The 13,402-nt window shown below is 40.8% G+C and overlaps 1 protein-coding gene across 4 annotated transcripts in view; it reads left to right on the forward strand.

Moving 5' to 3' along the window:
* The window catches only part of ice2 (interactor of little elongator complex ELL subunit 2), a 28,078-nt gene extending 14,893 nt beyond the window's left edge, over positions 1-13,185 (forward strand). For all 4 annotated transcript variants that reach the window (XM_061970374.2, XM_061970375.2, XM_061970372.2 and 1 more), the window contains exons 9-15: positions 66-840; positions 4,183-4,349; positions 4,425-4,554; positions 5,285-5,369; positions 5,589-5,639; positions 9,332-9,575; positions 13,072-13,185. In XM_061970374.2, the coding sequence (XP_061826358.2) occupies positions 66-840; positions 4,183-4,349; positions 4,425-4,554; positions 5,285-5,369; positions 5,589-5,639; positions 9,332-9,575; positions 13,072-13,179 (1,560 nt within the window). In that variant the 3' untranslated portion in view covers positions 13,180-13,185. The remainder of the gene's footprint in view (positions 1-65; positions 841-4,182; positions 4,350-4,424; positions 4,555-5,284; positions 5,370-5,588; positions 5,640-9,331; positions 9,576-13,071) is intronic.
* The last annotated feature ends 217 nt before the right edge of the window (positions 13,186-13,402 follow it).

Below are 13,402 nucleotides of genomic sequence, written 5' to 3' on the forward strand. Positions count from 1 at the left end.
TTATTTTATTTTGCATAATCCTTTCTTTTGACTCATTTGAGACCTGTCGTCTGTTTTTACATCAGGGGAGCCACCAAAGAAATGAGATGCCCTGCTACAGCGATATGTTCAGTTTAGGGGACCTGACCGAGCTAGAGACCTTCGGAGAGCCATCAGCCCCCAAAGCCCCAAAAGTGCAGAAGACACAGAATGAGCAAATTGTTTGTGTTCAAAGTGCAAGTTCACCACTGTCACGTAAGCTCAGTGAGTCAGTCTGCCGTAGTCCACAAGAGGAGATGCACAGCGCGTTGACAGTTCCCAAGCGTTCCTTGGCAACGGAGGAGACAACTCTGACGGTTGCCAGGGAGGCTAATGAGGCAAGTACTGCTAAATTGGAGGGTGTGTCTGATAAAGAAAGCACTGAAGACTGTTCAAGAACAGGAGACTCTGATGATGATGATGATGATGATGAGAGGCTCGTCATCGATGATACTTCATCAAAGTCTCAAACTACGCCCCTTAAAATGCAACCTTCATCTGAGTCCATATCAGATCCTTCCCATAAAAACGCCGCAGCACACAGGCGAAAGTCCAGAGTGGCAAAGGCCCCCGCCGACCATCTTGGTGAGATCTTGCGCATGCAGACAGCCATGTTCAGCTCGGCCAATAATACACCAAAATGCCCCACCACATGCAAGGAGACTGTGTCGCCCTCACCATGTCCCATAACTGCACAACACTGCTTCCCGCTGTCCCTGGTGAAGCCATGCGTGACCGCCTACTTAGAGAGAAGCCAGCACGGGAGTGAAGAGGTCTCCGTGACTCCTCCTGTGGTCCACACCAGCACCGCAGAGCAGAAAAGTCAGTGTGTAGATAAGGCAGTGTTTTTCTTTGTCCATATGCTCGTTATGTCTTAGGCCAGGGTTCCTCAACCTTTTTTCTACCAGGGACCGGTTTAATGTGTGGATTATTTTCACGAACCGGCTTTTACGTGTGGCAGATAAAAACAGCAAAAAAAATAAAATGCCTTTGGCTACAATTTGGCACATTAACATTTTATATGTTTATTAATGTGCATTGTCCCATGTACTACAACAAAGGAGTTGTTATATACATCTATTAACAAGATTATTGGTGTGTTTAGTGCAGAGGTGTCAAAGTCGTTTTCACTGAGGGCCACATCGCAGTTATGTTTGGCCCCAGAGGGCTACTTCGAACAGTGAATACTATTATTACACAGTTTTTTAATGCATTTTATTAGTAGATTTTTGAAAAACTAAAATGTTAAAAAAATCTGGTAAGTTGCAATAATTTCACCTCAAAATGTAGTGTATATTACTGTAAATGGAAAAACAGTACTGCTGTATTTATGGTAAAAAAAAAAAAAAAAAAGGCAGCTCAGTTGCCAGAATTTTACTGTAAAATTTAAATGTTTTTTTTACTGTAAATGAAAAAAAAAATGTTATAGTAAGGTTTTTTTTTTTGGTTTTTTTTTACAGTAAATCAACAACTGTAGATTTTTCGGTGTCTTACTGTAAATGCCAAAATAGCATCACAGTTTATTACAATAAAAAAAGTACAGTTTTTTTTTATTTCGAGAAAAATGCTGTAAAAACACCAGTAAATTTCACAATTTTAACATGAAATCTATTGCTACTTTTACATTGCACTAATTGATGGATAACTTGCTTTGAAATCATTATTTTTAGTACCGCATTTTCCGCACTATAAGGCGCACCTAAAAACCTCCAATTTCCTTAAAAGCTGACAGTGCGCCTTATAATCCGGTGCGCCTTATATATGGACCAATATTGAGCCCCAACAGGTCTTGCAACTACGGTAAGCGCGCTTCTTCTTCTACGGGGGAAAATGAAGTCGGCGGCTGCTTACCGTACTTGCGAGACCTAAACTTTATGTAAAGACCCAAAAATGGCTCCTATTAAGAGACACGCTTACGACGCAGAGTTTAAACTCAAAGCGATCAGTCACGCAGTAGAACACGGGAATAGAGCAGCAGCGAGAGAATTTAACATTAACGAATCAATGGTGCGGAAGTGGAGGAAGCAACAAAGGGAACAAAGCGAGATGGCTACAGTTGGAGGACAAACTCGAACACTGGGTTGTTGAACAGAGAGCAGCAAGTAGAAGTGTCAGTACAATCACTCTTTGTTTTGTTGACATTCCCTTTTTTCGCATTCAAGCAAAGAGTGGTGTGAGAGACATTTGAGCTGTTTGGGTGCCTTTTATTGAATTGCCTTAAGCCAGGGGTGCCCATTATGTTGATCGCGAGCTACCGGTTGATGGCCAGCCAGGCATTAAAAAAATAGACCTAAAAATGAGCGATCATCAGTCTTCACCAAGACATCACTTGATTAACATTCACTTCACCCGAGGGTCTTGTGAGATGACGCTGGCTGCTGCCAGATCATTATTAAGAAAAAATGGCCGACAGGAAGGCGAGGAACACTTTTTATTTCAACAGACTCTTGCGCCGTACCTGCCGTCAAAACTCTAAAGACCAACAGCACAGTTCCTGTCTTCACAATAAAAGCGCTGCTTCATCCTGCCTGCGCTAACAAAATAAGAGTCTCAGAAAGCTGGCGTGCACAAGCTAGTAAGCTACGGAGTTTGCCGCCAATGTATTTCTTGTAAAGTGTATAAAAAGGAGTATGGAAGCTGGACAAATAAGATGGCAAAAAGCAAGCACTTTCATGTGGTATTTGACAGAAAGGAGGACTTTTTTTTCTCCTCCATTTGAAAATGTGGAGGTTATCATCACTACTGTCTGATTCCAATCAATGCAAGTCATTATAATCATACCAACTTATATTCTTGTCTTCATGAAAGAAAGGAATGTTAAACATGCTTGTATTATCATTAAAATGCCTTAGTGGCCACATGCGTGGACAGCACCTTTTAGTTCTTATTTCCAAAATTGTGTACATTACTGAACTGGGGTCTTATGGCCGCTTATGTGGACACTTATACTGCCATCTTGTGGTGTCAGAAGAGTATAACATACAATGGAATTTGGAGGGAAAAAAAGTGTAAAAATTATAATTAGCATGTCACTAAACATGAAGTACACGTTTGTGTACTTATGGACTTAGTACATCATATCAAAAGATGATTCTTAGTTTTTATTCTAATTCGGGTCCAATAAGCCCAAATAGCAAAGAGAAATAAAAAAAGCATGTAAACAAACAGCTTGGGCCTTAAGAGGTTAAACACCTTTTAACTTGTTAACAAAAACCTCTCTATGATAAGTAAACCAATATAAATGATTTATATGAATGAGGTAGATCCCCTCCACTTGGTCAATTGAAAAGTAGCTCGCCTGCAGAAAAAGTGTGGGCAAAGAGTATAAAAAGGAGTATGGAAGCTGGACAAATAAGATGGCAAAAAGCAAGCACTTTCATGTGGTATTTGACAGAAAGGAGGACTTTTTTTTCTCCTCCATTTGAAAATGTGGAGGTTGTCATCACTACTGTCTGATTCCAATCAATGCAAGTCATCACAATCATACCAACTTATATTCTTGTCTTCATGAAAGAAAGGAATGTTAAACATGCTTGTATTATCATTAAAAATGCCTTAGTGGCCACATGCGTGGACAGCACCTTTTAGTTCTTATTTCCAAAATTGTGTACATTACTGAATTGGGGTCTTATGGCCGCTTATGTGGACACTTATACTGCCATCTTGTGGTGTCAGAAGAGTATAACATACAATGGAATTTGGAGGAGAAAAAAAGTGTAAAAATTATAATTAGCATGTCACTAAACATGAAGTACACGTTTGTGTACTTATGGACTTAGTACATCATATCAAAAGATGATTCTTAGTTTTTATTCTAATTCGGGTCCAATAAGCCCAAATAGCAAAGAGAAATAAAAAAAAGCATGTAAACAAACAGCTTGGGCCTTAAGAGGTTAAACACCTTTTAACTTGTTAACAAAAACCTCTCTATGATAAGTAAACCAATATAAATGATTTATATGAATGAGGTAGATCCCCTCCACTTGGTCAATTGAAAAGTAGCTTGCCTGCAGAAAAAGTGTGGGCACCCCTGCCTTAAGCTTTGGATAGTCTTAACTTGTTGCTTTAACATGTGTAATTGTGGTCCTCGCCAGCATATCACTATAATACTGAGTTACTGCTGATCAATTTTTAATACACCATATTTCCCCCCGACCTGTGCAGAAATATTGTCTCCAGAGCTGCTGGCGAGCACTGTGGACAATCAAGCCTTCACAGGCCCAGAGAGAGGCAACCTGCTCTACAAGCTCTACAGCCTTCAGGATGTACTCATCATGGTGCGCACCTCTGTCTCGCTGGCCCAGCACAGGAAAGTCGCCAATGCAAGCCAGGTGTGCATATCATTGTGTTTTTTCATTTGTAAAATAAGGAGGTACTGTTTCTTCGTTTTACCGTTGCCTTACTAGTTTGTTCCAGTGCATGTGTTGCCCAAGCTGGAATACCAGCTGTGTCACGGGGTCGAGTGTCTGAGCAGCAGCGAGGCGTGCCAGTTGTGGACAGAGACTGCACTCCACTCAAGCAATGTTTCCTTCGTAGGTAAATATGTCATGTTTTTAGTCGTATACTGAACGGCTTTATACAAACACTTGAAAGTTGCATTTCTAAGGTTTAAGCAGAGATTTTACCCCTCGTGAAGGAGGCAGAGCAAACCCACCCACACAAACCAATGAAATAGTCTTTAGATGACTCACAGCCTCCACCCCCAAGCAGACTGATTTAAGTTTACTCTGTTGCCATAACAACAGCCACAGCCTTAAAATGACCTCAGAGCTTAGCTTTCTCACTTAAAAATGTTTCAAATTGTAGTCTCAGGCTTAATTTTCTTTGTTTCTGGTTCCTCAAGGCCACTGTTATCACTTCCATTGCCAAAACATCGTATCTGATAGCACATCATATTTTTAGAAAAAGCTTTGATATTCTGTGGTTTCATGCTGACAGTGCGCCAGAGTCTGTGAGCTAAATGCGGAAAAGAAAGAATTTCGCAACACGCCCAGCTGATCCACGACTCCCCCTCTTTACTTTACGGTTCAGCATTTGGTCAACTTCAATTTGTATTTGTGTCTGTGGTTCTAACGTGCTGGAGGATATGGTTGAAACGTATCAGAGGCAGGAGAGGCGACAGCTAGTCTTTCCTCCCAACAGCTCAAGCAAATCATCACAGACGTCACACTTCTCTTTTCAGCGTTGGCGATGGCGTTGTTGATGGTGGGAAGCTCTTGTTGTCTGCACTCATTAGCTTGCCTTGTCTCCCCTTCTTTCTCCGTAGCTCACATCAATCCACACACTTCTAAAGTAAAGCTGCTCAGAAAGCTGCCAGACACGTGGATACACAACCCCTCCTGTGGGTTCAAGTGAGTCTTCTGGTGCACACGTAGTTGACAGGCTGATCACGGTGAAACTAATCACCCCGACGTGATCATGATTCCACCCATGATTGAATAATAATGAGGTCAGCCGCTTGGTCATTTGTTTTTAACAATATCGCAGCCTTTTGTTGTTTTGTTTTGTTTTTGACCTCCTAATGAGTACTGGTGTCCATCAAGACAGTAAAGCCTGATTTCTGTTCACAGGCCAGCAAAGTCACTGAACATTCTGCACCACCTTGTGAAAAAGCTGACAAAGTAAGTTGCTAACTACGCACAAGAATTTCCCTGGAAGTTATCAGCTCGCCATTCTACAAATTAGTTTACAGTTAAATGTATGCTTAAGTGTCTTATTTGGGCTGTACCGTATTTTCCGCACCATAAGGCGCCCTGGGTTATAAGCCGCGCCTTCAATGAACGGCATATTTCAAAACTTTGTCCACCTATAAGCCGCCCCGTGTTGTAAGCCGCATCTAACTGCGCTAAAGGAATGTCAAAAAAACAGTCAAATAGGTCAGTCAAACTTTAATAATATATTAAAACCAGCGTGATGTGGGCGCGCATGGAATCGTATATCAACATGGACGAAGCTGCGTGAAAAAAGCCACCCGGCCTCTTCGCGTAAACTTAAACTTACCTTAACCACTCGCTCATCTTTTCTTCATCCATCCCTTCGAGTTAGCTTTTATGATGACGCCGGCTGGAAAGGTCTCTTTTGGCAAGGTCTTCCTTTTGAATATCACCATGGGTGGAAGTTTCTGGCCATTAGCATTGCAAGCTAGAACCACAGTGAAGGATGACTTCTCATTCCCTGTGGTGCGAATATTCACCGTACGTGCTCCCGTTGTATCCACAGTGCGGTTCACAGGAATATCAGTTGCTGTGAAATAGTAATCCGTGTGCGGATGGAGAGATTGCGTCTTTTCATGAACCGGATCCCTGTCGTTTAGTAGGAGCCATTTTGTGGTCTTTACAGATGTAAACACACAAAGGAAATGAAACGTAATATCCGCGCGCTTTTTCTTCTTCTACGCGGGCGGGTGGTTGCTTACAGTAGAAGAAGAAGCGCTTCTTGTTCTATGGGGGCGGGTGCTTACCTTGGCGGTTGCTTGCGTAGAAGAAGAAGCGCTTCCTGTTCTACCGGGAAAAAAGATGGCGGCTGTTTACCGTAGTTACGAGACCGAAACTTTATGAAAATGAATCTTAATATTTATCCATATATAAAGCGCACCGGGTTATAAGGCGCACTGTCAGCTTTTGAGAAAATTTGTGGTTTTTAGGTGCGCCTTATAGTGCGGAAAATACGGTACTCAAGTTATTCAACTTAAAATTGTTAGTGCAAGGACATCAACTGAAAAAATAGCACTGTTAGCACTGACACCTAATGCTATATATACATTTATATAGAAAGATAAATATATAGATATATATCAGTGGTGGGCCGTCAGGGCCAGCAAGGCCTTCTCTGCTGGCCTAACATAACCAGAAATCATCATCACAATTAAAGATAAAAGTATTTTTTGATTTACTTTCCATATGTAAAAGTATTCATATTCTCTTCATGTCATATTATGTTCCTTCCAGTGCTGTTGTTTTTAGGTTATAGCAGTGGTTCTTAAGCTTGTTGGAGGTACCGAACCCCACCAGTTTCATATGCGCATTCACCGAACCCTTCTTTAGTGAAAAATTAAAAACATTTTTTTTTTTCAAATTCAAGAGGAAGTTTTTGGTAACACTTTAGTATGGGGAACATATTCTAAGTACCAAAGACTTAATTTAGAGTTTTTTGGACACTAGGGGAACATATTGTAAGTAGCAAAGACTTAATTTAGAGTCTTTTTGGTTAGGGTTAGAGGGTTAGGGCCAGGGTTATAGGGTTAATAATGACTAGTTAAGAGCCAATATGTTACTAATTTGCATGATAATAAGCAACTAATTAATGGTGAATATGTTCCCCATACTAAAGTGTTACCATGTTTTTTTTACTGGTGTACAAAATGAACCGTGCATGAACATCACCTTGTTGAAACAACAAAACCAACACAGTGCATAAACTCACAACAAATTACACACCTGAAAATCAGTGTGACTTCTGCTGTTGCCGTATCCGTAATACGCCGATAGAGAGAAGTTTTTATTTACACGATGAGTATGGGTGTGTCTTGACCTCCGTCGAACCCCTGAGCGCGACTCACCGAATCCCTAGGGTTCCATCGAACCCAGGTTAAGAACTACTGGGTTAGAGTTTGTATCCAATGAGAATTCAGCTAGCTTATGTTGCCATGCTGTACCAAATCTGCCTTCAGAATCAACAATCCGTGCACTGTAAGTTAACGGGCACATACAGTTGATAGATAATTGCCATAGCCAATCAGATCACCGGTTGTTGTCAGTAAGGCCTTCTAGCTGGCCTCACCTTGAACGTGACATTTACGCATCCTGTGATTGGATGCTCACCGGGACCATTAGCGGATTAATTTGAGAACACATGCAGTTGATAGACAGTTGCGATAGCCAATCAAATCACAAGTTGTTGACACCTACTCAGTGGCCTAGTGGTTAGAGTGTCTGCCCTGAGATCGGTAACCCCGGCTGAGTCATACCAAAGACTATAAAAATGGGAGCCATTACCTCCCTGCTTGGCACTCAGCATCAAGGGTTGGAATTGGGGGGTTAAATCACCAAAAATGATTCCTGGGCGCGGCCACTGCTGCTGCTCACTGCTCCCCTCACCTCCCAGGGGGTGATTAAGGGTGATGGGTCAAATGCAGAGAATCATTTCGCCACACCTAGTGTGTGTGTGTGTGTGTGAGACAATCGTTGGTACTTCAACTTTAACTTTTAAGTAGCCTATCTAGGTAGCCTGATGTTAATGAGTGATTGGATACTCACTTGTCGCTCCAAAGTGAGTATCCAATCACAAGTTGCAATTTAGCAGGAAGTGTTGTGCCGTAGCCAGACCGGGCTAGCAGAGGAGGAGAACAAAACGTCGATTAGGTGGCAGGTATATATTTGCAAGGCCATTTTCAAGAAGGATTTTTAAAGAGAAACTACATCTTGTGAGACCATGTCGGCGATGAAATGGTGAAATGCCCGCCACTTCCACTCGAATCAAGCGACTAGGAGCGGTACCACTGGCTTAAACGGCGTCGAATGGGTTCTACAAATTGTGAGTTCAAATATTTTATTTCTTTGTTTTCACGTTTAATGTTTTTTGCAATTTTTATTTTGACAGTACCACATAAGATATGTTTTAATTGCTGATGCGGGTTTATTGATTTTTAATTGCACCAGAAAATACCCTGTTTTGTATACTGTTGATGTGGATCAATGCACAGTAGTGCGTAAATGTGTTTCTGTATAGTAGTTCCCCAGCAATGGTCATGTGGTGACATAAATGATGGTATTTTGAGAGGTAATCATTGAAGTCGGACATCACTGAAGGCCTAGGTGGGAAACGCACGGCCCGCCACTGATATAGATACTATATTAGAATAACTTTTATTGTCATTGCACATTAAAAACAATGAAATTATGTAATATTTATGGCGGAAGAACCACAATCAATCCGGAGCAGTTAAGGGTTCGATGGCTTGATCAAGGACTTCTAGGCCCAACTCTACTCACTGAACCATGCCGCCCTGACAAGTCGGTGATTTGACGTTGCCATGGCAATGACAGAGACACTCTACTCATCATTACCAAACAGTTTACTAACAGAATTATTTTTATGCTGTTCTTTTAGGGAACAATAAGTAAAAATCGTCCAGACGTTTGCTTGAAATAGTGACGTTCGTCTTCCTGTGTTTTTTGTTGGACTTGCACAACAACGTCACACAATAGCTGTCTCACATTCTATATTCAACATTCCAGTCACTCAATATATTGCAACACTTGGGATGTTTGTATTCTGCCGACCACGCCCCTAAGGACACAATGTGTGTTTGTAGGTTGGAAGAAGGGCAGTACCTGATCACTCACAAACCTGGGGAGCCTATTGTGACTTTTTTAAAAGCAGCCGACGGTAAAGCATGTCGAGAGGCTTACGACCTGCAGCAAGTCCACGGCGATCTTCCCAAGGCACCAGCTTCTGGCGCGGTACCCTGGATAGCTGTGGATCCCACCGTGTTGCTGCCTTTCCACAAGAAGCACAGACGTGTCCCCTGCACCTTCCCACCGCCACCCACGCTGCAGGTTTGCTTGGTTTATGTCACAACAACTGCATAAATACAGGCCCATTGAATGTGACTCTTTTTAGGCTTTTGTTTCTCAGAACGGCCGAACCAGTGTCAGTGCTGCATGCCTGCAGATGCAAAACTCACTAGCAGGACAAAAAAGGGCTTTAGACAATGATACACTCAGTTCACTGACGTCATCTCTGTGACGTTCATTAAATGCCGGACTAATAAGTCCACACACTAAACACAAACATCTTAACTGCTTACATCACGAATATTCACTAGTCACCACATATCTGCAATGTAGTGAGATGTTAAAAGAAAAAGTTGAAGTGGATGCTGGGCCTGAAAAGAGTGGAAAGGTTATCAAAAACGGCATTTCTTCTTTGCTCTGTCAAATTTGGCCTGCAAAATCCTAGCACTTTTTAAAGTTTGCCACATGGAGATTTATCAAATATAAACTGGAAATGTTCAGGTTAGTTTAAAAGGGTCATACCTTGATACTTTTTTCTACATGTATAACACTTTCTTGTGGTCTACATCGGGGTTTTTCAACCTTTTCTGAGCCAAGGCACATTTTTTTTTTCATTGAAAGAATTCTAAAGCACACCACCAGCAGAAAACATAAAAAAAATGAAACTCAGCAGCCGATATTGACAATAAAAAGTCGTCGCAATTGTTGGATATGAATTGACACCATAACCAAGCATGCATCACTATAGTTCTTGTCTCAAAGTCGGTGTACTGTCACCACCACTGTCAGTTTTTTGGTGTTTTCCTGTGTGTAGTGTTTTAGTTCTTGTCTTGCGATCCTATTTTGGTGGCTTTTCCTCTTTTGTTGGTATTTTCCTGTAGCAGTTTCATGTCTTCCTTGAACGCTATTCCCCGCACCTGCTTTGTTTTAGCAATCAAGACTATTTCAGTTGTGCAGACGCTATCCTTCTTTGTGGGGACATTGTTCAATTTCATGTCATGTACGGATGTACTTTGTGGACGCCGTCTGCTCCACACGCTGTAAGTCTTTGCTGTTGTCCAGCATTCTGTTTTTGTTTACTTTGCAGCCAGTTCAGTTTTAGTTTCGTTTTCCCTAAGCTTCAATGCCTTTTCTTATTTTAGGTTTAAGTGTTTGATACCTTTTTTACCTACATGCTGCCTCCCGCATATTGTGATCACGACAAACCATGTTCGCGGCACAGTGGTTGAAAAACACTTGTCTACATAACGTGATGGTGGTTCTTTGGTCAAAATGTTGTAAAGATTTTGTTTTAAAGACCATTTTCAAGCCGCTTTCTGACCGTCTCTTCAGGATGCGCTGTTTTGTGGACGGTCTTATTTACAAAGCCCTCCTCCAGGTCAAGCCCCCTTTGACTGCGTCTTCTCCCCGTCACCCACCTAGTTTTTAGCGCTTCCATAATGTGTCTACTGACCAATCAGCTAGAACTATGTGCTACTTTGTATTGGAAATGGCAAGAGCAGAGGATTTCAGCATACATGTACGGTACAGGACAGTCTGCCCCACACCAAGAGCAGAGAGAAAAAGAATGAACTTACAGACTACAATGTCGGACGACGATTGAACAAAAAGGGCAGACTCGCGTAAAGCTCTCTACCATATATGGAGATATCCGTTAACGTAACTAAGGCAAAATACAGCACTAATACAACAGTTCTCTTAAATATTACAACTGTTGTATTTCATGTATTTATATTGTGTTACAAAATAAGAAGAGGAAGTGAATATGTGTTACTAAATAGCTATGAATTGGAAAAGGGGTAAGACTAAATAAGCTTGGCTTCTTCCAACTCCTTTTCCAACATGTAAAGAGAAATGTAGATGTATAAACTATACGACGTAAGTTTAATAGAAGGAAAGATTGTTTTATAAATATCTCTGTCGTACCTCCATGGTTTGATTTAACATGTTCAGGACTTTTGTGGATCCCAAATACACCAAAACAGGTACCAATATGTAAGAAAAGTTGGTTTTGCATAATAGGACCCTTTATTTAACACATGGTAGTAGGAACGTGTTGGAGAAAGTAGATGTATTACAAATTCAGTGACATAATTTCACTACGTAGTATGCATAGAATATCAGTTTTCAGGATATATTTGCCTTGATACCATACTTGCCAACCCTCCCGGATTTTCCGGGAGACTCCCGAAATTCAGCGCCTCTCCCGAAAACCTCCCGGGACAAATTTTCTCCCTAAAATCTCCCTAAATTCAGGCGGACCTGAGTGACGTGTCGACAGCCTGTTTTCACGTCCGCTTTCCCACAATATAAACAGCATGCCTGCCCAATGACGTTATAACTGTAAAATGATCGAGGGCGAGTTCTTGGTTTCTTATGTGGGTTTATTGTTAGGCAGTTTCATTAACGTCCTCCCAGCGCGGTAACAACACACAACAACAGCAGTCACGTTTTCGTCTACCGTAAAGCAGTCCGTCTGCCGTAAACAGCAATGTTGTGACACTCTTAAACAGGACAATACTGCCATCTACTGTACATGCATATGTGACAACAACATCTACGGCTTTTAGAGAGTGCAGTGCACAACTGCGCACACAACAAGGAGACGAAGCAGAATGCATCATCAGAGAGGGTGTTCAGCATGGTTAGAAAAATAGTGACAGAGAATAGAACAAGGATGGACAATTCAACCCTTAACTCAACAATGAGTAGATGAGTGTTATGTGTGTGTATATGTGTAAATAAATGAACACTGAAATTCAAGTATTTCTCTTATTTATATATATATATATATTGATATATAATATATATATATATATATATATATATATATATATGAAATACTTGACTTGGTAAATTCTAGCTGTAAATATACTCCCCCCCCCCCCCCCCCACACACACACACGCACACACCTCTCGAAATCGGAGGTCTCACGATTGGCAAGTATGATTTATACAGATTGTATGATATACTCCAAATGTTAAGCTCAAACACTCATTAGCGGATTCTCCATATTTTCATGGATAAATGTTTGCCGTTTCAATAATATTTAAATGTCCTTGGCAGGCGTTATTGACTCATTCTGCTTCAGTATGGTGCAGACTAGCAGCGATACGCTACACGCTCTGTCATGTTTTTGACCATTTTTTTTCTTCTTAAAATCAATGTATATTATCTGCTTCAGCATTCATCTTCACACTCACTTTATTTGTTCCAATGGTTGGAAAACAAAGTTACTAAACTCTAATTTTAAGCTATTCCTAACAAGTAAGACCGGTTGTTTTGGACTGCTGTATGTGGTTTATTCTGACAATTCGTAACTACAATTTGTGCTCAAAACTTGCAGCTCAAAACACTCTTTAAGTTTGGGTCCTCAGATCGTAAGTCATGATGTTACTGTATAACAATGTTTATTATTGTGGTCTTAGTTTGCATTGGTGTAGAACTGCACAAGTATAACAAACATTTACAAGATATTATCCCCTCTTTTCTGAGAGTATTTTTTTATGTTTTACCTTTTTGTTTTTATTGCAACAGGGCGCAAAACACAGACCCTCGAAGCCTAAAAACAACGCAGATGGGCCGTCCCAATCAAGAAAGAAGAAAAAGAAGAAGAAAAACAAGCAGCAGAAAAAAATAGGCTAAATTTTTTTTTAAGATATGGGCATGCAAAACAATGTACAGCTGCTGAAATACTTACAGCAATGCTCTTTGTATGTTTTGTAAGTTATTTTGTTTTTGTATGATAATGAAAGAACAATAAAGTGTTCCTATAATAATGATGGTGATTATATGTTTGTGATTCAGAATCACATGTAATGTGGAGTATTGAACAAAATATTTCCTCAGAGCAACTCTGCAGGGGCTG

Source organism: Nerophis lumbriciformis, linkage group LG10 (assembly GCF_033978685.3).
Source record: "Nerophis lumbriciformis linkage group LG10, RoL_Nlum_v2.1, whole genome shotgun sequence".
NCBI classification, from domain to species: domain Eukaryota; kingdom Metazoa; phylum Chordata; class Actinopteri; order Syngnathiformes; family Syngnathidae; genus Nerophis; species Nerophis lumbriciformis.